This window comes from Pteropus alecto, unplaced genomic scaffold (assembly GCF_000325575.1).
Source record: "Pteropus alecto unplaced genomic scaffold, ASM32557v1 scaffold8, whole genome shotgun sequence".
In the NCBI taxonomy this organism is placed as follows: Eukaryota; Metazoa; Chordata; class Mammalia; order Chiroptera; family Pteropodidae; genus Pteropus; species Pteropus alecto.
The window spans coordinates 3,654,042-3,678,501 of NW_006494609.1; the positions used below are offsets into that span (position 1 = coordinate 3,654,042).

At 35.1% G+C, this 24,460-nt stretch overlaps 1 protein-coding gene across 13 annotated transcripts in view; it reads left to right on the forward strand.

The window, feature by feature from the left end:
• Positions 1-24,460, forward strand: part of TTLL5 (tubulin tyrosine ligase like 5) — a 225,489-nt gene that overhangs the window by 52,034 nt on the left and 148,995 nt on the right. For 9 of the 13 annotated variants that reach the window (XM_025042041.1, XM_015599721.2, XM_025042044.1 and 6 more), the window contains 8 exons: positions 550-611; positions 1,754-1,848; positions 4,036-4,077; positions 11,133-11,246; positions 11,516-11,607; positions 13,386-13,454; positions 17,647-17,685; positions 23,835-23,992. In XM_025042041.1, the coding sequence (XP_024897809.1) occupies positions 550-611; positions 1,754-1,848; positions 4,036-4,077; positions 11,133-11,246; positions 11,516-11,607; positions 13,386-13,454; positions 17,647-17,685; positions 23,835-23,992 (671 nt within the window). The remainder of the gene's footprint in view (positions 1-549; positions 612-1,753; positions 1,849-4,035; positions 4,078-11,132; positions 11,247-11,515; positions 11,608-13,385; positions 13,455-17,646; positions 17,686-23,834; positions 23,993-24,460) is intronic. The other 4 variants (XM_025042046.1, XM_025042052.1, XM_025042045.1 and 1 more) reach the window with 3 other exon arrangements.

Sequence of the window (24,460 nt, forward strand, 5' to 3'; positions counted from 1 at the left end):
TTGTGTTATATTTGTTTTTTTTTTTTTTTTTTTTTTTTTTTTTTTTGGCCCTTATTTGTGCACCTGTAAGCTTAAGCAGATTGATTTAGAACAGAAACGAAGGTTTGAAAAAAGTACAAAGAAGGGCAAAGTTTCTTCTCTTGCATGTGAATGCAATTTGACTATTACAGCAGTAAAAAATAATTTGAATGATGGGCACACATAAAATAGCATGTTAAAAGTCTGAACCTCTAAAATCCACAGTGATAATGAAGCAGTATTCTTGACTTGTGCAAAATTGAATTACACAAGACCTTCTGGAATAAAAAGATTGCATGTCAGGGAATCAGTGCCTTGGTGCTGGGCCTGCCTTACAGAGGATGAGTTTAATACCGGGCTTTTTATTTCTAGTATTTTTGCCCAGATTTCTTTTTCCACAGATTTGATGTGCTTTATGTGTTGCTGCTCATCGACATTTGGAAGCTTTGCTACATTGGGGCCCGTTAGGGGCAGCTGTTCTGTTAACCTAATAAAATTATCGATTGCTCTTTTCTTTCTCTGTTCTGTTAGTGATGCACCTCTGGACCTAAAGATTAAAGCCAGTATGATTTCAGATATGTTCACTGTTGTAGGTGAGTAGTAGTTTTTTCTGAAACTCGCATAAAAGTTATCCAGAGCATCCATTTTGTCAGGCTCCATAGGTGTTGCCAATTGGCAGTTCCTAAGCCATGCTGGATGTTTTGTACTAAAAAATTATATTTTCAGGGAAGTGTTTATGAGTTTCTACTCCCCCTGGCTCCATCCTGTCCTGAGGTTGAACCACAACTAGGGCTGAGACCTAATTCCTGGGCACAGGAATTATGAGCCGAGGAAGAGAGTTAAGCAAAGATCTGGAGAAAGTATATTTTTCTCTGAGCTGGAATAGTGAAACCCACTGAAGAAGACTGGCTGTGTTTCTGCTAGACAGTCTCTGCTGGTGTCAACATGATCTTCTGTAGTAGTTATAACTAAAGCAGCTCAAGGAAGACATCCCTTTTTGAGTATATAAGCCAAAACTTTGAAATGAAGATGGGCAGTCAGGTGGGTATGTTGCGGATCTGCTGTTAAAAAGTACTCTAAAAAGACATAATAAAATATATTCGAAATGAACGAGTGCTTCCTGTACCGGCATATGCTATAAAAGTTAGCTATTCTTATTGGGTGGGCATCTGCTTCTTTTTAGATTGTAAGTGAAATTAGCCCAAACCTAATCTCTTAAATCATAGATAAGCTACAAAGCTCATTTTGAAAGTTGCCAGTAGACCACCTTTGGCAAATCCAGAAGCGGATCCTGTAACAGGACAAGACTCCTCACTTGCTTCTGGATTTTCCCGGTAAAAACAACATTATTTTCCAGTTACTATCCAGGAAGCCACTTTAAAATCAATCATTTGTTTTTATTAACAGCTGTGTGTTTTTAAATGGTGGTTTGCACCTTTGCTCTGAAGTTCATCAAAACTCTACATCTCTTTTTCATCAGAATCACATTTCAGCTCCCCAACAAGGGAGATTGATTTATCTGCATATTTTCCTTTTGCATTCTCTCCAGTTATGCTGGTCTGAAGTTCAAGGTGGTATGTGTGTATGGGAGAGTCATGTTTAATCCTCTTGAAGATGGAGCTCTATAATATTTATGACAGTAAAACTGAGTTGGTACATCTAAAGAAAAGGTGCAGCTAAACCTGCTAGTTTCTTAGAAAATGGCAGGTTTTAATGTTTCCCATTCCCCATTCAGGATTTGTGTGCCAAGATCCTGCCCAGCGGGCATCAACCCGGGCAATTTATCCCAACTTTGAGTCTTCCAGGCGAAACCCTTTCCAGAAACCTCAGGTAAGCAAATTCAACAGCAGAGAACCCAAAGGAGGCTTACTGGAAAGTGGCAGCCAATGTAAATAAGTGAGCTGAAGCTCTGTGGATATGAGGTCACGTAGAGCAGGAGAATTTGGGGATCATTCTGGACAGGGGGCAATTATTATCAGCTGTGGCTAATAGCTTATGCTTTCAATGCTTTTAAACAAACTTATTCTCTGCTTTTTGGTTTTTTTCTTTTCTTTCAGCTTTTTCCATTATCTTTCCTTTTTTCTTACTCTTTTTAAAAAGATCACCCTTTTTTTTCAAATCACTATGCTTATAAACAAGGCACAGAGAGGGAGCCTACAGATTCCTAGTCATTACTCTGTCACATTTTTTTTCATCATCAGACTAGCTCCATAAAGAAGATGCTCAATTAAAATATCTTCTCTACAAGAGATTCTCTTCAAAAGGGCCCTCGGTGGTGAGGTGTTGATAGAGGTTAAATGAGATAAAATGCCTACCGAAATCTGTACATGTCTGAAACATTCTTTGATCAAGCATTGCTCCAGTCTTTGTGTACTCTGCATTTTTGTTCCAGTTAAACCAACCAGCTAATCATTCTGTGTACTCATTCACCATCTAATCAGTCTCTGCCTGACTAGACCTGTCTAGTTTCTGCTTCTGTTTCTTTGCCTTCTTCCTCTCCTCCCATCTGGATCGATTATCTTGCCTGCTCAGAAGTTTGAAGATTGTTTCTTATTAAATTTATCTCACTCTGTCGTGACCTTTATTTTTCATTTCATTATGATTTATGTGTTCTCTGCTGTATTGTTTTGCATTCATCGATTTGTTGCTTTTAGATTTTCCATTACTCCTTTGCTGGATTGTAAGCTCTTTGAAGGGAGAAACAGCTTCTTCTCCCCGTCCCTCCCCTTTTCCTTTCTCGTCTTCCTCCACTAATCCCTTTCTTCCTTCCTTTTCCCACTCCTCTTCCTCTTCCTTTTGTTTGCTGGTCTCATTTAGAGTGGTGCTATTTCTGTATGCCGAGCTCATATAATATTACTTACTCAGATAACTTCATTAGAACAGAGTTTGCAAACTCAAATGCCTGTAGGGGCTGCAGGGAAACAATATAAATGAGGAAAGAGAATCAGGTGTAATACAGCTAAGAGTGGTGTGACTGCAGGAAACTGGAGAGTTCATACCTCCTAAAAAAAGGCGCAGCGATTTTACCAATGTGCTCTAGCTGATCAGTGCCATGTACGAGTGTGGGCCAAGTGTTGTCAGGTTTTCCTGCTGTCAAGAGAAATCAGAAATCATATTCTAAAATATTAGCAACTAGTTCAATTAAAATACTTTGTAGACCAAACATAATGTCTTTGCACTAGATTCAGTCTGTGGGCTGCCTAGCTGTGAGCTCCTGCTCTAGATGGTATTGTGATGTAGAACAGGGTGTACTGTATCTTAAGAGGTTTTATTTTGGATTAGAAGTAAAATCAGGCAACAGGTCTGTACTTGATCACTACATCATCACAGATCAGCGTTTTCGTAATTTTTAATAAATTAAAATTAAAAAATAAATAAGTTAGAATTAACCTAGGTATACTAAGAAAACTGAATTTAGGAGATCACATTCCTTTGCAAATTGTTTCCTCCAGTATCTGTGGCAAGAGCCACGGGATTGTATAGAAAGGATTGTGAATGTTTCTGTGCAGCTTTAACAGAATTTCTGCTGAGTTTTAATCTAAGGTTAGCTCTGTGTCAATCTTGGATGAATTTATCTCTTTGCTTAGCTTGCCTGTTAGCTTTTACTGGTGACTATTTGCAAATCTTAGAGAATCTATCACCATTTGTTTAGCTACCTGTTAGGTAATGGTGTGACCTCATCCATTGTCCCATTGGACATTTATTAGAGGCTAAAGAAACTGTAGGTTAGTTTTGCATACTATGTGAAACACATTTATCTGAGGGAGTAGTTAACTTCAGTACATCACAGGAGGATTGCGCCCTCAGTGGTGAGAAGATGAAATGGGGATAGATATACTATAGGAAGAAGCAGTGCGAAAAATAATAAATGCTCTAATCTTCCAAGCACAAGGTGTAGGTCTCTTGCTTTGATTTCTGCATGGAGATCTTCTTTTCCTTTTTTATATCATATATCATGGAAAATGCAGACATGTTAGGAGAAGATAAGGCTTTATTCCATTTTTCTGTCTTTTATAGCGTCCAGTATCTGCACAATTTCAGTCATCAAACACCAAACAGGTAAGTTCTGGATCATTTGGAGACTTCATTCAAATTTTTATTTCCATTCCTCAGATGGAAAGCCTTTTAGCTTTACTATTTCACAGTCTGTATTTTATGTACCTGCTTTGAACAGTTTAATAACATAAAATAGAATACATGAAAATGAATGCACAGAGATCTTTTCAAATATAGAATCTAACACTAGTGGTTGCAAGAACTTATGAATCCTCTTTTCCTGATAGTGATTATGCTGTGATGGAGGCAGTTGAATTTAAATGATGAACAGGGTTTCGAGGCATATCTATCACTTTGACCAAAATATTCCAGAAAGGAAATACAGTTCACAAATAACCTTACTTTTTTTCACACACCTTATGAAACACACTGTTGTCAGTAGCTTGATATTGGAAACGTTTTCACATCAGGTATTAGGTGGTATTTGGGTTTCTCAACGGATGACATTTGTTATATGTGATGATTTGCAGTTTTCTGAATCTTAGAAACTGCCATAATTAATGTCTCAGAAGCTACCTTTAAAATAAAGACAAAATATTTTCTCTCTGTCTCTTAATGATCAGCATTTGCCCTCTTACTGTTCTTGTTAGCAGTATTAGAGATTAGCTGTCACTTTCTTCCATGCTGATTTTTAAAACATCTTTTTGAAGTAATGGGGTAGCAGTGGGGGTACTGCTCCTGGTATATGATGCTTTGATATGAGGGATGCAGGTGTTTCATTCATAAGTGTGTCACTTGTGACTATTAGTTGCTTATTAAAAAGCTCCAGTATATTTATTTTGGCATTTGTACTCTCTGGTGCAGTTTCTGATAAGCTCAAAACCTTGAATTATAACTTCCTTAGCTGCCTTTTTTGACAAAGTGATTTACATGGTTTATAGGAATTCAAGAAATGAAAAAAAAGACTTACTAGTTGTCTCGTCTAGTATTTGGTAACTGGTTAATGTGGTTCTATAATATGAGTTAGTGGGTAGAATTCAAAGCTCTGTAATATAGTGTTTTATATTTAGCAAGTACCTAAGTGTGCTAGTTGCTCGTGTGGCAAACAAATATCCTCCCTGTCTCCCTCCCTCCCAAAATCCAAGGCTGTTGACTCAAAGAGCTTACATTCTAAATATCTCCAAACTAATCTACTTAAGGAGAACATTAAATGTACTGTCATAGCCTTCTGAATTTGCCTCCGAAGAAGTGTCTTTGATTTATAATTCTAATCTTAATTTCCCTCTACCTATTTTATTTAACTCTAGTACATCTAGCTCCATCGCTAGAATTGCCGTCAGTTGCAATAGCCTAGATAAGCAAGGCCTCTCTCTAGTAGTCATGTATATGAACACTGCTAATGTGACACAAAGCCTTCCAGTTTTATTCAGCCAACTTTATACATGTTGAATTCTTCGTCTCTTATTGTTCTTTGCAGTGTTTTACTTTGTCAGTCTTTTCTGTGAAGGAAGCACTCACAACTCCACACTCATTTCATCAGAGCTAAGTGAAAAAAGAAAAGAAAGGAAATTCTCTTTTCTGGACATTTAGATTATGTGAAGTTTTCTTTTTCTGTTGCTGTCAGATTGTAAAGTCACAGTTCTTTGCCTGTTGTCTGACTATTCCTTTATAAATCATTATCTCTTTCTACATTTCTTCCTTCCCTATAAATACTATGGTTCAAAGTTTCCACTCACCAGAAATTACTTTTCAGTGTTCTGAGGCAGGTGGCATGGTTTTGTGGAAAGAATCTGGACTTTAGAGTCAGGTAGACCTGAGTTCAAATTTGCTCTGCCAATAACTAACTGTTAGACTTGGACAAGTTCCATTAAGTTTCTGAGGCTGACTTCTCCCATCTGTCAAATGAGAAGAATAATACATACATGGAGTTATAGTGAGAAAGAAATGATAAAAGACGGGTTAAATATTTAGGATAGCCCTAGACACATAGTTTACCCTCAGAAGATTTAGTCCCCTTCACACTTTTGAATCCTGTTGATTTTTCTTCTACCCTTTTGATAGCCATTATCTGATGTTATTTTGATATTCATTTATCTGTAGTCATATTTTTCACATTTGCTGTCATCAACAAATGCAAATAAATTATTTTATTATTTATTTACCCATTCTCTAAGACATTAATGAGATTCCAAATGATGCTTAATACCCATTCTGGAAATCACTTTCTAACTTGATCACTGCTATTTATCTTATCCTCCATTACACTTTTTAACTGTTTGCAGTTTTTGTTGGTGTATTTCACTCATTATATCATGACATTAAGCCCTAATTGGAAATATAATTTTGAATAAAAATTTTATGAAATTTTCACAAATGCTTCTGTAAAATCCAAAGAAAGACATTAAATATAGTTGCTATATTCCCTTTTTTTGGTAATTTTGTCCTAAAAATCAAAAATTTAAAGCATGTTTTAACATAAATAAAGCAGTCTCCATACTACTATACTTCATGAGCCCATTAAACTCTAAATGTTTATGGATTTTTTTCTTTTAATATTTGTTCCATTATTTTACTAGGGATTCAAGTTAGACTTACCAGGCGGTAATCACCAGGAGCACACTGCTTACATTTTTGAAGATTGGTACCTCATTTGTTTTTTTCTAATCCTCTGGTACCTCCTCAGTTCTTCATGATTTTTCAAACATAATTGTAAGTGGTTTTGGTAAGTTTTTTGTTGTTGTTGTTTTTAAAGCCAGTTCCCTTAATAACAAGATGCATGTCTCTCAGACCTGCTGACTTACATGTATTCTAAATTTCCAGATGTTGCATATCTCTTTTTTTTATTGTAACACAGGCTTACTTACTTCTCACCCCCCAATTTCAAAGTATACTTCTGGTTATCATTACATATAAACCTTCTCTATTAGCTATTTTTTGTCTCTTTCCACTCAGATTTATTCATAGTTGGTCCTTTTTGTTTTCTTTAATTTGATAGCATTAATTCATTTCACTTTTTAAACTTGATTTTACCTTTCATTTTCTAGATGGCAAGACACATCGCATATAAATTAAACTATTTCTAGTTCATTTGTTTTTAACACAGAATTCCACACTTTGTAAAACTGCATAGGGACATTTTTATTCTTCGCATGTGTTCTCTGTCAAACAGATTTTATTTTTGTCCCTCAATTATGATATCTTTTAGAATACCTCACCTGTTTTCATATTCTATGTTTTGTCCGGTTCTTCTTATTACCGATACTTGCTAGCTTTCTTTAGGCTGAGAGTCATTTTTCTGATTCAACATCTGTTTCTTACCACTTTGAGTAGGGGCAGGTGGTGGTTCCTTGTCTCAATAATTTTCATTCAGTCACTTCTTCCCTAGCAGTAAAAGTTAGATGTGTAAAAGTTTCTTCTCTGGGTATATTTATGAATCTTAAGTTGTCCTAATGATAATTTAACATCTTCAATTGCAATTTGCATGACAGAATTCTTACCTAGACAGTTATTTGGCAGTTCAAACTACCCAGTAGTTTAAATCGTATGTCATCTTAACAGAGGCAATGGTTCTGTTTAAGTTCAGAGGTCCTTTATTTCCTTAGTGCATTCAGTCAATCCATTGGAATTTGGATTTATTCTATCTACCACCAAGAGAACATAGCTGAGTCGATATGCCCAAAATCCAAACCACAGAATGGCTTGCGTTTGGATTGTTTTGCTCTTGTTTTTGACCGTCCTGATGGCCTTTCCAATTGGTCTGATTCCTTTTTCTTTTTAATTTGCTTTTAATCTCCAAGTATATCCCCAAAGACACAGGAAACCTGGCGCATTTTAGAGGCATTTGTGATACCTAGACTTCAGTACCTATGCCTTTTCACATCTCTCTCCCTCTTAGCCTTTTTAATAGTTTAAATGGAAATAAAGAGATGAAGAGATTAAATTTTTAGCCACATTTTTTTCTCTTGGAGTAGCATTGACATTTTCTTTGCACCCTGGTGTTATTTGTGGCAACAAAAGAGTAAAACCATCAGCTTTATGGGAGTTAACAGCTGGGCATTTACCTAACAAGCACCATTACCCCTCAGTCCATTCCTTTGTCAGACCTCCCAAATGCCCCAGCCAAGAGCACCTGCCTGAGTTCCTACATGTCCAACCCAAACAGCCCACAAAAATGCACACAGTCAATAGAGTTATAGTTGTGGACTGTAACAAAACAGTGGTTGTGAATGTGTATGGAAGACGACTCTTTGAAAGTGACTGGCAGAGAAGGTTAAGAGTTTTTGGGTGCTAATTCATTGTTCACAGGAGCAGGTTTAGATTAGTGACGTTGCAGCATCATTATATTCCCAATCTCTAGAAGCCAGGAGCATTATTCCATCATGAAGCTGTTCCACAAATATTAAAATGGAGTCTTAGAAAATCCAAAAAAAAAAAAATCAGATAAAAATATAAAAAGACAAATGAACAACAAATAAGAAAACATAAAAAGAAAAAAAACAATAATAAAAAAAACAAAATGAACAAGAACAAAAAGACGAAAAACAGCAAAAAATTTTTTTGGAACAAAAATTGGAGGTGCTCATTAGATGTTATTCAATAGTGGTTTGATGCATATTCTTATAAAGATGTCTATGTGTTTCTTAAAACTATTCTAATAGGTAATAACTATTTCTTAAAATATTTTTATTATTAACCTTTAAATATAGATTTAGTTTGTCAATACTCTTTTCTCAAAATTCAAGATTTTAATTCCTAATTGTGAAAAATTTCAGAAATACTCAAAAAGAGAAAATACAATGGATCCCCCATATATTTATCACCCATCTTCAACAACTATCAAGATTTTGCCATATTTACTTAACCTATCCCCTTTCCCAACACTTTTAAATTACATTCATTCTATTCTAAAATGCTTAATCTTTATTACATCATTTGGACGTATGCTTACTTTGTATTCTCTTCTTACATAATTTCAGAGAACTTTAAGGTACTTTTAAATGGTGCAAGGTGATGAGGCAACTTGACTTTGGAGGAGTTACTGCCAGTGGCTTTTGATCAGAGTCATGCTGTTGTTACATGTAAAGTAGATGAATATTTTTAGCAAACAATATGAGAAAAGTCCTCAAAGCATTCATTAATATTCTGTTTTTCCAAATTGTACTCTAAATAAGCATTCACACTTTGAAGATGTTTTTTAATGATTATATTGATTCCCTTTCTAACTCTTTAAACTTTACCTTCGATTCCCCTTTCATCTCATGTACTGTTCAGCGTATTCCCAGAGATTGGAAGTGAGTTAAAATTTATCCCCAAAATCTGCAAAGTTTTATTCTAACCGAGATTGCTCTGTGTGTCAGCACATTCATTCATTCATTAATTTTTTTCAACAAATATCTTTTGATCTCCGACTCCTTGCCAAGTACTATTCTGGATGCTGAAGACACCACAGGCAAAGCTAAACAGATAAAGTCCCCATCTTCACATGTTGCTTTTATCTGCTGATTTCATGGTTTTTCTTTATGTAGGTATCTCATCATGGAGTTGCCTACCAGAAAATCTATTTTTTATAACTCCCATGCTAGCTTTGAAGATTAATATATATTGGTCTCCCTTGTGTCCAAAGGTAAATGGTTATTTTTATACAGGGATGTATTAATCACCTTTGGCTGCCGTAACAAAATACCATAGACTGTGTGTGTGACTTAACCACAGAAATTTATTTCTCACAGTTCTAGAGGCTGAGAAGTCCAAGATCAAGGTGCCAGCAAGGCCAATTTCATTTTGGGGCTTCTTCTTTTGGCTTATAGGTCGCCACCATCTCTTTGTATGGTCACATGACTTCCTTTTGTGTGCTTGGGCAGAGAGAGTGAGTACAAGTTCTCTGGTGTCTCTTCTTTTAAGGACCAGTATCTCACCGTCCTGACCTCCTCTAACCCTAATTACCTCCCAAAAGCTCCAAATACCATCACATTGGAAGTTAAGGTTTCAGTATGTGAATTTGAGGGGACATAGATATTCCAGATATTCCTGTCCATAATGAGAATTGCCAAAAAAAGTCAAAAGCTAGTTACCAAAATGTCTTTCGTTTAAATTACATTCTACTCAAGGAGATAAGTCTACACAAAGAGAAAAATAGATACAGTAATAGCTCCTGACGGTGAGCTGCTTCTCTCTGGTTAAAGTTACTCCTAGGAATTTAGAAAGTCAACTTGTACCGACATTTCTTGAATTATTTCTTATTCTTCTTACTTGGCAGATTTGTCTTATTTTACCAGTCACTTTATCTATTTCGTTATGGTGTATTCTCATGCTTCATACCATCTGACTTTGCTTGTTATATTTCTCCGCTCACAGAACATCAAAGTCACTTAAAACTTTTGATCCCAGATGACTTTCCTGATCATCATTCAGGAGGGGACATAGCCCAGGTCATCTTTGGGGGCCCGCGATGAGCGCCGCACGTTTGTTTGCCTCCGCGGAGTGCCCAGGGCAGTCATCCTTGACTCAGGTCTCTTGAAGTCCAGCAGCCATGGTATTTCTCAAGTTGTAGTCTTTTCATCATAGCTCTTTTATGTCATTGATGACATCTCAGTATTTTCCCCCTCATGTTCTAAAACATCCTACAGCCCAGTTTTTTCATTTGTGACATAATATATTGCTCCTTGGTTTTTGCTTTCTATTTTGGTTTTCTCACTTTTTCTAATTCTCCTTCCCCAGTGCTGAAAAGAATATAATTGCTTACTGAAATAAATACATAATTTTATATTGAGATTTTCAGATTTTTTCTATATTCTTGAAAATATTAGATGTATTCTAAACCAAGATTAGGAGTAAGTACTAGCTTAGAAAGACACATGGACATCTTTCTTTTCTTTCTTCTTGTTTCTCTCAACCCATAGTGTTTTCCTACTCTTCTCTTTTCTCTTCTTGCCTTTGAGTTTACTAGCTTTCATCTTGTTTTTCCAGGGTTTCAGGCTAAGAGATTAATGATAGAAAATGGGCTTTATATTTGAGCTTATACATATTCAGAAAGCTAATGATGTTGAGGAACTGAATAGAGGGAAGTGAAGAAAGTTGATGAAAATTTTTGTTTGTTTGTTTTTGTTTTCCCTTCTTAGCGTTCCCGTCCACTGTCTGCCAGTGATGCAGAGATGAAAAACCTTGTGGGCTCAGCCCGGGAGAAGGTGCCGGGGAAGTTAGGTGGTTCTGTGCTTGGTCTGTCAATGGAGGAGGTAAAGATTACTCCATTTCAGGCTTTTTTGGGTTAACGCAGTATTCAGTAAAAATTAGTGAGTTACTCATAACATTCATAACTGACTCATATCTTATATTGAAAAGAGAAGGATTCAATTGGGGGAAATTTCTTCTCAGAAAACGTATCTTAATTCCTCCCTCATACTTCTTTCATATTCTCGAGTCGTAACGCTTCCTCTGTCCTGTAACCACAAGGATTCCAGTTTTCAGAATAGGTACTCATTTTATTTTCTCTTCCTCCATGTAGATCAAAGTTTTACGGAGGGTGAAGGAAGAGAACGATAGGAGAGGTGGATTTATTCGCATATTCCCTACGTCAGAGACGTGGGAAATATATGGGTGAGGTGACTACCTTTTTTTTAAATCTCTACTTCAGGTCCACAGAATTGGATTGTGTCATAGTGTCATCATTGCTCCCCAAGTTGTGCTTTTCTTATTTTGTGTATTTATTTATAAGAGTACGAATATTACCCAACCCAAGAACTAGAACGTTAAGAGTAGTTAAATCTACCTGTGCATTATTCCTCTTTTTTTTTTTTTTTAATCCCCTGCCTCTTTCCTAACTTAGTCCCTTAACCCAGGGGTGGACACTGCCCTAAATTTTGTGGTTATCGTTACCTTGATTTGAAAAAAATTATTGTTTTATCATCTATATGTGTGCCTAAACAATATGTTATTTATTTGTAATCATTGAGCTCTGGTTTACATGCAATAAAATGCATCCATTTTAAGTGTACAGTTTGATGAGTTTTAACAAATATAAACACCAGTATTTAACCACCATTATCAATCACTACAATCAAGATATAGAACATTTCCATCGCCTCCAGAAGTCCCCTTCTGCCCCTTTACAGTCAGTCCCCCTCATTACGTCAAGTATAAGTGGAATCATACAGTATGTACTTTTTGGCGTCAGGATTTTTTTGTTTGATGTAATGTTTTTGAGATTTATCCATGTTGTTGAGTAAAGTAATAGCTCATCCCTTATTACTGTTATGTGCTATTTCATTCTATGAATGTAGCACAATTTGTTTATCCCATCACCTGCTACGTAACATTTGGGTTGTGTACATTTTGGGGCTATTATGAAGAAAGCTGCTATGAACATTCATGTATAAGTCCCTGTATGGATATATGATTTTATTTCTTTTGGATAAATATCTAGGAGTAGAATAGGTGGATCATATGATAAGGGAAAAGGATAGTACCATTTTACATTTTGTCAGCATAAAATGTATGAGAGTTTCAGTTGCTCCCCATCCTTATCAGCACTTGTTATTGTCAGGCTTTCAATTTTAGGCATTCTAGTAGTAGCTTATCTTGCTTTTTTCTGAAAAATGATATTGAGCATTCATGTGCTGTTAGCTATTTGTCTATCTTATTTTGATTTTAAGTTGAGGATTTTTATCTTTTTATTATTGTGTTATAAAGGACTCTTGATGTAGTCCTTTCTCAGATATCTATATCTATATCTATATATATACACACACATATATATACATATATAATATTTTCTTCAAGTCTGTGGCTAGCTTTTTCACTTTGTAACAATGCCTTTTAAAGAACAGAAGTTTTAAATTTCAGTGAAGTCCAAACGATCAACTTTTTATTAATATACATTTATTCAGTATTAACCCAGTGTCTAGGAGTTTGCTTGGTGCTTTGGAGTATAAAGCAAATATTAAGATCCCTGTTCTTTGAGAGTTAATAGTATGATTATGGAGAAATTATTTATACATATAATAAAAATAGCTCAGATTTGTGTAGCTCTTTGAGCAATAACCTGATTGAAACAATCTTCTGTCCACATTTCCGTGCCCTTTTTAGCATCTCCCATTCCCAGTTTCATTTGACCTTTTTCCCCAGCTGTATTTTTTGGTTGTGGTTTTGTTTTTATTTTCCAGTTTTATTTTCTAAGTTCAGTCCTCTATTTAATTTTATTATATTTGCTGCTACTCTAGTAGTTTATAATTTTAATTGAGCAACTGCCTCTTCCTTTCCCGCTTTAGAAACAGTATATAAGTAACCTATCACTTCTGTGCTTGGTTCATATTTGTATTTCAGTATTTTCCCTCTTCAGCTCAGTGTTAGAAATAACAAGTTTCTTTGTCTTTCAGGTCCTACCTTGAACACAAGACCTCCATGAACTATATGCTGGCAACACGTCTCTTCCAGGACAGGTGGAGGTTGCTATTCTTATAAATTTGGTAGGACTAGATCACAAAATTAGGAGAAAGTACATGTAAATGAAGGAAAAAATTTTTTAAAAGTCTTCATGTAAAATCTTTGATAGAAAAGGCCTCGTAGAAAGCACAATATAACACCTCATTTTTAAAGAATTCATTTGCTCTCAGCGCTTTGTAACTTTTCCAGAGGCTAAGAATATTAAACTAACTGAGCTGCCTTCATTTAGAGTGGGGAAGATGTGTTTCTATACTAACAAATATTCCTTTTTATTAATATATATTTATTGAGTATTAAACAAGTGTCTAGCACTCTGCCTCGTGCTTTTCAGAATAAAACAAATATTAGATAGGATTAAACCATAAAGATCTTAATAGATGCCCTAAACTTTATTCTGAGTATAGAAGGCCCTTACTCAGTGCCTTTCTGTTTCAGACACAGTTTTACCAGACATGATCATCTGTTTTTCCAGACTAGATTAAAATGATCAGATTAGAAAAGGTAGAGGGGAGGTAATTCACAAAATAAATACACTGAGAATTAATTGTAAGAAATGATGACTGATAACCTCAATACAAGGGAAAATGGGAAAATGGGGAAATGAAGGAAAACAGACATTGGAATTCAAATAGCACAGCAATCAGGGGCTGCTAAGTCCCACATACTTTTTTTGTCCCTGAGACAGAACTGCATTACTTTTTTTGTCCCACATACTTTTTTTGTCCCTGAGACAGAACTGTACTGTACTGAACAGTACAGTTCAGTAATTAACTATCAAAATAAGGTACCTTAGTTATTTAGAGAAACCTATATTAGTTACAGGGGTTTTTGTTTGTTTGTTTGTTTTTCAGGATTCTTAAAACAGATACCCAGATTTCAGCCATTTCTTGCAATTTCATCATCTGTTATAAGGCAATATGTGGGATTTGCAATTTCTCTCTAAATTTGTGGCTATTGCCATTGATTGACCAATTACACTGTGTGGCTTCTAATGAAGAGATACCCAGATTTACTTAGAAGACATAGAAGCTCAGTTCTTTATCTATAACCTTTTTGTCTTCCCCTGCTCTGGAAACTTTTAAAGGCTCCTCTATCTTTAGACTTCATATATTTTACCAAGATATGTTCTGATGTGTTACTTTTTATAATTTTGGTTTTGCAGTGGATGAGTTCTTTCAGTCTGAAGATTTAAGTCTTTCAACTGTAAGAAGTATCCCCCTCATCCTGTCTTTCCTCTCCTTGTGGAACTTCTGTTAGATGAACTTTGGATATTTTGCGATATCCTCCATATTTCTTTACTTTTTCTCTCATACTTTGATCTCATTGTCTCTTAGCTTTAAATTCTGGCAGATTTCTTAAATTTTGTCTCCTAAAACTCAAAATAAACCTAAGCAATTATCTGTTTTGTTATTCAAGATCAGCACAGGAGAGGATTATTCAATTTACTTTTTTATTTTGGCAAGTATTTTAATATCCAAGAACTCTTTTTTCTTTCTGACTAGTTTTCGTAGTTTATGCGTATAATATCTTTTCACACCTCTTTGACTGTCTTAATTACTTTATTTGAAGTTCCTTTTTGTTTTTTTTGTGTTGCATTAGATTTAATTCTGCATTAGTTCTGTTTGTTCATGTCATTCTTTCTAGTTCGTACTGTTATGTTTCCTCAAATATTTAATGATCTTTGATTGTCCAGTCACATTTGTAAGTAATGGATTGTTTGCTTAGGATCGGTAGTTTTCATGAGTTTCTTCATGGCTTGTCTATTTCTGAATTGACATGGACTCTGCACTTGAGGCTAGGCTAGGTCTTTCCATTCTTAGGCTTCCCATGAGGGAGAAGGAAGGCAGAACAGACAATCTAGGAACTACCACAATAGCCAAAATTAGGAAACATTCTCCTATGAGTAGCATAACAATAAAAAAACTTTGAGATGTGACCATATACATGTTTCTTTATTAACACATTCAATAACAAGACCTAGCAATGGGTCTAATAACTACCACAATTTGAAAAGTATGATAAGTTTCGGCAATATTTTGAGACACCTGTAACAACTCTGAAGTAATATAAAAAAAGATATTTCTTTTGGTAACGAAATCACGCTAATACTGCTGTGTATGGTTTCTACATGCATATGAAGGAAATGCAAAATGTCAGGTAGAGGATTAATTTTTTTTCCATCCAAGTTAGTGTACTCCCTGAATTCTTTCTTCAGGCTCCAGTTAACACTTCTGCATGTAAAACATTATAAAAACTTAGATTTAAAAAACCTGAATCTCACCGTTTAGCAAAGAAAGGCCCTCATGATCTACTCTTGACTACCTTTTTAGCCTAATCTCCACTTTTCCACACAACCCATGGCTAATCAGACCACATCTGCTTGCTTTTCATGCTTCCTTGTCCTTACCTACTCACCTTCCCTTGGAATGACCCCCAACCCACCCCTAAATTATTCTTCTAGCTATGTCCTTCATCCTCTTACTCAGACTAAGAGTAGGCTCGTATCCCAATCTGATTTAGATTCTCATATTGTATTATAAGTGCCTGTTTATTAATTAGTCTGTCTACTTTACAAGTTGGCTTTTAAGAGTAAGTACTTTGTTATGGTCATCTTCGTCAGTATCAAGAATCTAGGACATGGTAGCACACACAGAAAAACATGCATTGAAAAAAATTGAAAAATTGAAATTGTGTTTATTTTAAGCCCACACATCTTCCAATATCTGTTCTCTTCCCTCTGAATTGATGTTTTCTCTCTTGCAAATTCCATTGTATTATGGTCAAAGCTACTTTCAAACAAATTATCTTATCATTTCTTTTAGGTTAATTTTGTCTGCTTTTCCTGCTCTCCCCAACCCTTCCCTCACCCTGCCCTGTAAACAATATCTTACATACTATCCTACAGTATGGCAGTATTTTTAACCTTGTCATATTCATAACTCCTGGGGATCTTGTGAGCCATATATATCCCCTGACTCCACTCCCAGACCGAAGTATTGGTACCAACTAAGAAGCCAGCTGGGTGATGGTAATGTGATTGCAAATTAGTGGAGAAAACCATTATCTGATGAAAAATTTAAAATCATTTTTAGGCTTTTTGATGACAGTATCAGGACAATAGCTTGAAAAGAAGACATGGGAAGGGAAAGACAAAATGTTTTGGGGAGGACAAACTTTTCACATTATTTTCTGTAGATAGAAAATCTTCATATTGATTGCATCTGTCTCTTTAAAAAATAAATACCAAAGGTTACATGTTGTGTATTTTCATTTATGTAACATTTTTGAAATGATAAAATTTTCGAACAGAGAACAGATTAAAGGGAGTTAGGTAAGAGGTGTGTGGTTATAAAAGGGCAACACAGGCGTCCTTATGATGTTGGAACTGTTCAGTGTCTTGTCTGTGGTGGTGGATAAATGAACTTACACAGTGATAAAATTGTACCAAACTAAATATACACATTCACAAATGAGTAAATGGGATTTATTATTACTTTTTTTTTAGAAAAAGTATTAAGTGAAAGGAAATTGAATGAGGAGAGAATGTTTTAAAAGAAAAATAAAAGCCAATTTATACATGAATGACATTCATTTCCTGTGGTTAGAGCCCAATTCTAGTTTATAGACAATGGAGAGCATCACTTGTGGAAACTATTTCTCATGAGCAGCCTTCTAAAACCTCATGAGAATTGAGATTGGTTTCTTTTCCTAATACAGTTCAGTGAAAGTATAAAGAGCACTAGAGTGTGAGACCCAGAGCTTAGGTCTCACACTCTAGTGCTCTTTATATAATTTAAACCCATTAAGCTCCCACCTTGGGCATACCACGAAATGATCTCATACTGCTTCTTTTTATAAATGGGGCTGATAATAACCTTCTTCACATGCTTGTGAAAAATAAGTGTGTTTTGATTTGTGACTAGGTATACAAATGCAAGTAATTGTTAGGATTTTTCTCTAGAATTCATTTGTTCTTTCTTTTTTGTTCTTATTGATCCTCAAGCTTACAGTATTCTGTTCTTTTCTGAGCATGTTCTTAATTCATGTCTCTTCTTCTCCCCCAAGGTGGCTTCCCTGGCATAATTCCACTTTGAATCTCTGCAATACAGATTTCAGGAGTGTGTGTGTGTGTATGAACTCAGGAGAGTATATCTGCATAGTGCTCTAACCGACTTTTCCTTTCTACTTCTGTAGGGGAAACCCAAGAAGAAGCTTATTGACAGGAAGAACACGGTAACTGATTTTTAAAAGTTGAGAAATTCTTTCATGTGCATAATGTGTGACCATGTATGGACTAAGCACGATATTTTATATAACCATTTTCACTTTGGCTTAGCTTGAATAGAAACATAAAAATGTTTTCTACTGAAACACTGTTCTGTGTAATCTTCTTACAAACTAAGTTTGGGATTTACTTTTTTTTATATATATAACTACAGGTGTATTATTTCAACTGATAGTAGTAGTCTCGTTTGGCTATATGAGAGAGACCAAAGTATTCATAAGGTTTCATGACTATTCTCATGTTAGATTCAAAAAAGAAATTATGTTTCGGCTTTGAATACCTGGGACATAGAGCTCTGCACCTATGCGACTGAACAGAACTGCTTCCAGTTTGCACGGAACTAAAAGTGTGCAAAATACCTACGGCTCTTTATTTTGACAGAGGGGAGAAAGGTCTTTGAGGAAGGACTGGGATGGTCTTGCCCAACTGAAGACTCAAACAACAACAAAAACTCAGACATAAACACATAGCCACTGGTTTGAGACATTACATACATCCTCTTTGTGCTGTGTCTCTTTAAAAAAACCAAATGACAACAATAAGGAAAAAACCTCCTCTATCTAGCTTTTTGTTTTACATTTAAGAATGAAGATAACCTGGGTTTTATCCCAATCTTTTGATGCATAAATCTAATTTTTCTTGAAAGAAGGAAAACATTTTTATTGCCATTTAATTAAGGGAAAACTGAGAGAAATCAAGTTTGTAGCTTGTTTCCAAATGAAGGTCACACTTAGTTTATATGTTTTCTCTAGTTTTTAGTAAAGGAATATGCTTCCTAGAGTATATACTATCAATTTAGAAATTGGGGAAAAAAAAAAACAAAACAAAAAAGAAAAAACAAAATCTTAACAAGAATAAAGATGAGTTCTGTTCTTCATTTTTTGTCACTCATTTTATATTGCCAGTTGTAGGGTTTTGTTTTTTGGTAGTATAAAGGTATAAGCAAACGAAAAGTAGCATATGACAGACCATATGCTGGAACCTGAAACAAGTCTTAATCAATTGAAAAGGATTAAAATCATAAGGAATATGTTTTCTTGACCACAATGGAATTAGAAATCAGTAACAATAGAAAATGTTCAAATGTTTAGGAATTAAATAATACACTTCTAAATAATCCATGGGTCAAGGAAGAAATCATCAAAGATGTTTTGAACTGATTGATAATAAAAATATTAAACTGTGTGAGATGCAGCTAAGGGAGTGCTTTTGGGGAAATTTATAGCTTCAGATGTTTATATTAGAAAAAGGAGGACTAAATCACTGATCTAATCCATTTCATGAAACTATAAAAAGAAGAGTCACCCAAAGTAAGTAGAAGAAAGGAAATAATAAAGGGCATAAATCAATTAAATAATAGACAAACAATAAAGAAGATTAATAAAATCCAAAATTGTCCATTGATAAGATTGCAGAATTGATAAACCCTTTGGTAGACTGATCTAGAAAAAAACCAGAACACTTAATTACCAAGATGAGCTAGAAAAGAGGGGGATATCACTATAGATCTTACAGACATAAAAAGGATGTTATGGGGCTATTATTAACCTCATTCCACTACTTTGACAAATTAAATGTCTGAATTCCTTGTGGAGAGAGAACACTTAGAAAAACTGACATAAGCTGAAATAGGAATTTTGAATAACCACATACCTATTCAGAATATTGAATTTATGATAAAAAACCTCCCTAAAAAGAAAACTCCAGGCCCAGTAGTTTAACTAGTGAACTCTACCAAGCATTTGAGAAAGAGTAACACTAGTCTTACACGAACTCTTTCAAAAATCTAGGAAGAGTTGCTTCCCAATTTATGTTATGATGCCAGCATAACTATTGACACTAAAATCTGATAAGACATTTAAAAAAGAGAAGAAGAAAATTACAAGCTACTACTTCATGGATATAGACACAAAATTTCTTCAAAGAATATTAGTAAATAGAATCTACTAGTATATAAAAAGGATAATACACTAAAGTGATATTTTTACAGTAATGCAGGGTTGTTTTGACATTTGAAATTAGTATAATTCATCATATTAAATAAGGGAGAAAAAACTAGATGATTATTTTATTAGATGCAAAAAGAAAAGCATCTGATGAAATTTAACACGTTTATGAGAAAAACTCTTAGCAAATCAAGAATAGAAGGGAACTTCTTCAATCTAGTAAAGGCCTTTGAAAAACCTATTTCTAACATCATACTGAGTGTTGAAATACTGAAAGCTTTGCCCCTATGATATGTAATAAGGCAGGATGTCTGCTCTTACCACTGTATTCCCTTTGTGCTAGAGATCCTATGTAGTACAACAAAGCAAGGGGGTGGGGGAATTAAAGGAAGAAGTTACATGTCTTTTTACTTGGATGACATGATCAGGTTAGTAGAAAATCCCAAGGTATCTACAGAATACAAGAACATACAAGTGCACTTAGCAAGATGTTGGGATACAAGGTCGATATACTAAAAAATTTTTTTAAATGCTAGCAGTAAGTAATTGGAATGTTAAATTTAAAATTCTATTTATAATACCATTTGAAAATGTGAATTTTTAGGGATTAATTTAACAAAATTTGTTCAATACCTATACAGTAAAACTATTAAATATTACTGAAAGAGATTAAAGAAGATCTAAATAAGTGGAGAGATATGCCATGTACATGGATTAGAAGACTTAATATTGTAAATATTCATTCTCTCCAAATTGATCTAAGATCCAGTACAATCCCAGTCATTATTCTAGTAGATTTTTTTATAGAAATTGACTGGGTTTTTTTGTTTGTTTGTTTTTTTCATTTATACGGAACTGCAGAGGACTTAGAATCTCCAAAGTAATCTTGCAAAAGACTTTGAGTACCTGACTTAAAGAAATACTATAATGCTTATATAGTAATCATAACTGTGGTAAATTGATCAATGGAACAGAATAGAGTCCAGAAATAGATCGTGTTTATATGGCCATTTGACTTTATAAACAAAAGTCTTACAGCAATCCAGTGGGGAAAAGGAAACTTTTTAACAAATGAGGCTGAAACTGTCTATTATATATTTTTAAATGAACCTCAACCCCTGTCTCCCACAAAAATTAGAGATAATTCATAGACATAAACATAAAAGCTATTACTATAAAACTTCTTGAGGAAAATATCTTTGTGACTTTGAGCTTGGCCAAAATTTTGAGACATGACACAGAAAGCAATAAACAAAAAGGGAGAAAAATGATAAGCTAAATTTCATCAAAATTAAGAACTTTTGTTTATCATAAGATACTGTTAAGAAAGTGACTAGGCAGACTGTCAAGAAGAAGATTCATGAATAGCCAATATGCTCATGAAAATGTGTTTAACATTAGTTATCAGGGAATTGCAAATTAAAATGATGAGGTACCACTAAACACCCAGCAGATGGTTAAAATTACTTCAAATCATCACATAGTACACTTTAAATATCTTAAAATTGTATTTGTCGATTATACCTCAATAAAGGTGGGAGGTGGTAGTGGTGGAAATGACTGACAACATCAAATGGTGAGGATGTGAAGCTAATGGAACTCTGATAAGTTGTCATTGGCAGCATAAACTGGTACAAGCACTTTAGAAAGAGTCTGGCAGTTTGTTAAAGAGCCTAGAAAATTCCACTTTGAGATCTTTACCCAGTAGAAATGAAAAATATAACTACAAAATGACTTGTACAAAAATGTTTATAGCAGCTCGATTCATAATATTCCAAAACTGCAAACAACCTAAGTGTCCAACAGTAGGAGAGTAGGCAAACTGTGGGTTATTCATCCAGTGGACTAATCCTCAACAATAAAAAGGGATCAGTGCTGATACACACAACATGGATGAGTCTCAAAAACATGCTAAATTAAAGGAGACTTAACACAAAAGAGTTTATACTGTGCGGTTCTATTTTTATGAAATTCTAACAGACAAACCTAATATGTGATAAAAAAAATAATTCAGAACAGTGGTTTCCTTTTGGAGTGTGCGAGGGGAATTGACTGGGAAGGAGCATGAGAACTTTCTGAGGGTATTAGTAATGTTAGAGTTTGGGTTCTATAGCTCTGGGCATTTGTCAAAAGTCATCAAGTGGAAATTTAATATTTAAGTATTTCATTGTGTAGTTTTTAGCTCACCCCCAAAAATCCCCCAGACCCAAAACATATCGAACTGTAGATACTAACTGTATGCATGGTGAAGTGTTTAGGAGGAAAGTGCACCGATATCTGTGTGCAACTTTAAAATGCTTTAAAAATTAAATGGGTCAATGATGGATAGAAAAATGGAAGATTGGTTATATATGTGGTGAAACTAATGTAGTAAAATTCATTGTAGAAGCTAGGCAATAAGTAAATGGATGTTCACTGTACAATTTTAAAACTTTTAGGTTTGTTTAAATATTTGGCAAAATAAAATGAAATAGATGTAGCTAAAAGGCATTAAAATTTATAGGAAATTCAGTTGTTTATCAATTTGAACATATTTATGATATTAACAGCATATGCGTGCCGGGCACTCTTGTAAGCATCACTGATGCAGTGATCAACAAGACAAGCGTGTTCCTTGCTCTCATATAATTCTGTTGATCATATTCACACTTTCCTCAATATTCTCTACCTTCATCCCTGTACTGGTAAGGATTTATCTGTCTATTCAGGGCTTAGGAACTCATAGCTGTTATTTAAAAATATCAGATTTTTTAAATTTAATTGACTATATTAATATTCACAACTGTGTGTGTGTGTGTGTGTGTGTGTGTGTATTGACTAAAAATATATTAATATTCACAACTATGTGTGTGTGTGTGTGTGTGTGTGTGAGAGAGAGAGAGAGAGAGAGGGTGAGGCAATGTTCAGTTGTTGAGACTTCATAAACTGAGTTTGAATTATTTTTAAAGTTCATTATTTGCTTCTCATTTCTACCCCTGGGCAGGACCTTCCCTGTTCTTGGCTCATTTTCCTATTCTAGAGAGAAGGCCTCCAAAAGATTTACTATCCAGTCCATCCACCCAGAAATCCCTAAGAGTCCTAAATAGACCAAAAGACACAACCTTTCCATCAGACTCAGAGACAGAAACTCCTAGAGTAACAAGGATGATTCCTTAACCTCAGAGAGAATACACTGAGTACTAGAGAGTTCAAGGGAGACAGTTCAAAGCCAACCAGTTAGAACTTGAGATCTAAGACTATAGAGTTGGCTGCCAGCTTTCAGACACAAACGTGGATACCTCTTTTCTGACCCAGTTACCCTCTCTGACTTTGCTGACCTGGTTATCTCTGCTACCCTGTATTTTGCTGTTATCTGGATTGGGCCTGATACCTGTCACTTCCTTAATTTGTGATTTATCTTTCTTTAATGCCTAGTGTAGCTGCTGCCGTCCCCTTTCCTCATCCCATTTCCCATTCATGACCTGATTGATTTTGGCCTTGTCCTACATCTACTTCCCCTTGTCTGTGCCTCTGACTCTCTACCCCCTGAGCTGGAAGAGTCCCTGCCACCTCGCCCCACTTACACCTGTAAGTAGGCTCTAAGGGACAAGTTCCACAGATTGGAATGCTGGACACTTGATACGTCCCAGGATCTTGGTAACTTTTCACTAACACATTTCCCCTGTGAGTCTTAGCTCTGTGCTACCAGATGCACAAATTATTCAGCTCATCACAACCTCTGCTGAATCTGTATTTATTAAATATCATGTACATTCCAAGAATATTTGTATAATTCTAAGTTATAATGAATAGCAATAAAATAAACACCTCTAGACACCACCCAGCCTGAGAATTAAATTTTACCAGTATCTCCTGTTCTTGAAGTATGAGGCATTGGGTAGCACTTTATGATCTCTGCAGTAAATAGCCAGTATTACTGAATACTTAAAAATCCTTAAACATTGTCTTCAGGTATATTTTAGTTCAGACATTTAACAAATTCAGATAGGCCATTAGCGAAGTTTTAACGTAGATTCCAGTATTCTCATTTATCTGTCGAACCTTTTAGAATTCGCTAGTTACCATGCCCAGTCTGTCATCAATACAGTTTTCTGTCAAGCTCAGTCTTGAAATAAAAGAGAGCTTTCTAAGGGTTGTTTTTTTCCCTATAGAATAACTACTGATGGAGCACCAGAACTGAAGGTAGAGAGTGTGAATTCAAAAGCCAAGCTGCACGCGGCTCTTTATGAGAGGAAGCTCCTGTCTTTGGAGGTGCGGAAACATCGACGACGGAGTGGCAGATTGAGGGCAATGAGGCCAAAATACCCAGGTACGTGCTGGTGAGCTTTCACCAAAATCCATGATCTGGGCCCTAAGTTAATCGGTGTCTTAATTAATGCTCAGTGAATCAGAACCTTCCTGATCACATATACTTATTCGTATGTACAGTCTTTTTTCTCTGAAACCAAAATTCAAAAGGATTGTAAGTTTTTAAACCTTCCATCCTATATTTGTATTGAAGAACACCCAAAGCGCATACATTTTGGCTTTTGCTCTTATTTCAGCATCATGTAATACCTGATACCTTAGAAATAATATTAGCTTAAGTTTAATAGGCTCCTGAGCATTATCATTAAGGTTTTCTTCATGATTGAGTATTAAGTCCAGTTTTTCTGTTGACACTGCCAAATGGTGTAAATATTGTAAACATGAACAGACAAAGGGGGATTTATTTCTCTCCCAGATTCTTCCATATCTGTTTGTCACTGATAGATTGACTTCCTTTCTTCCCTCTTTC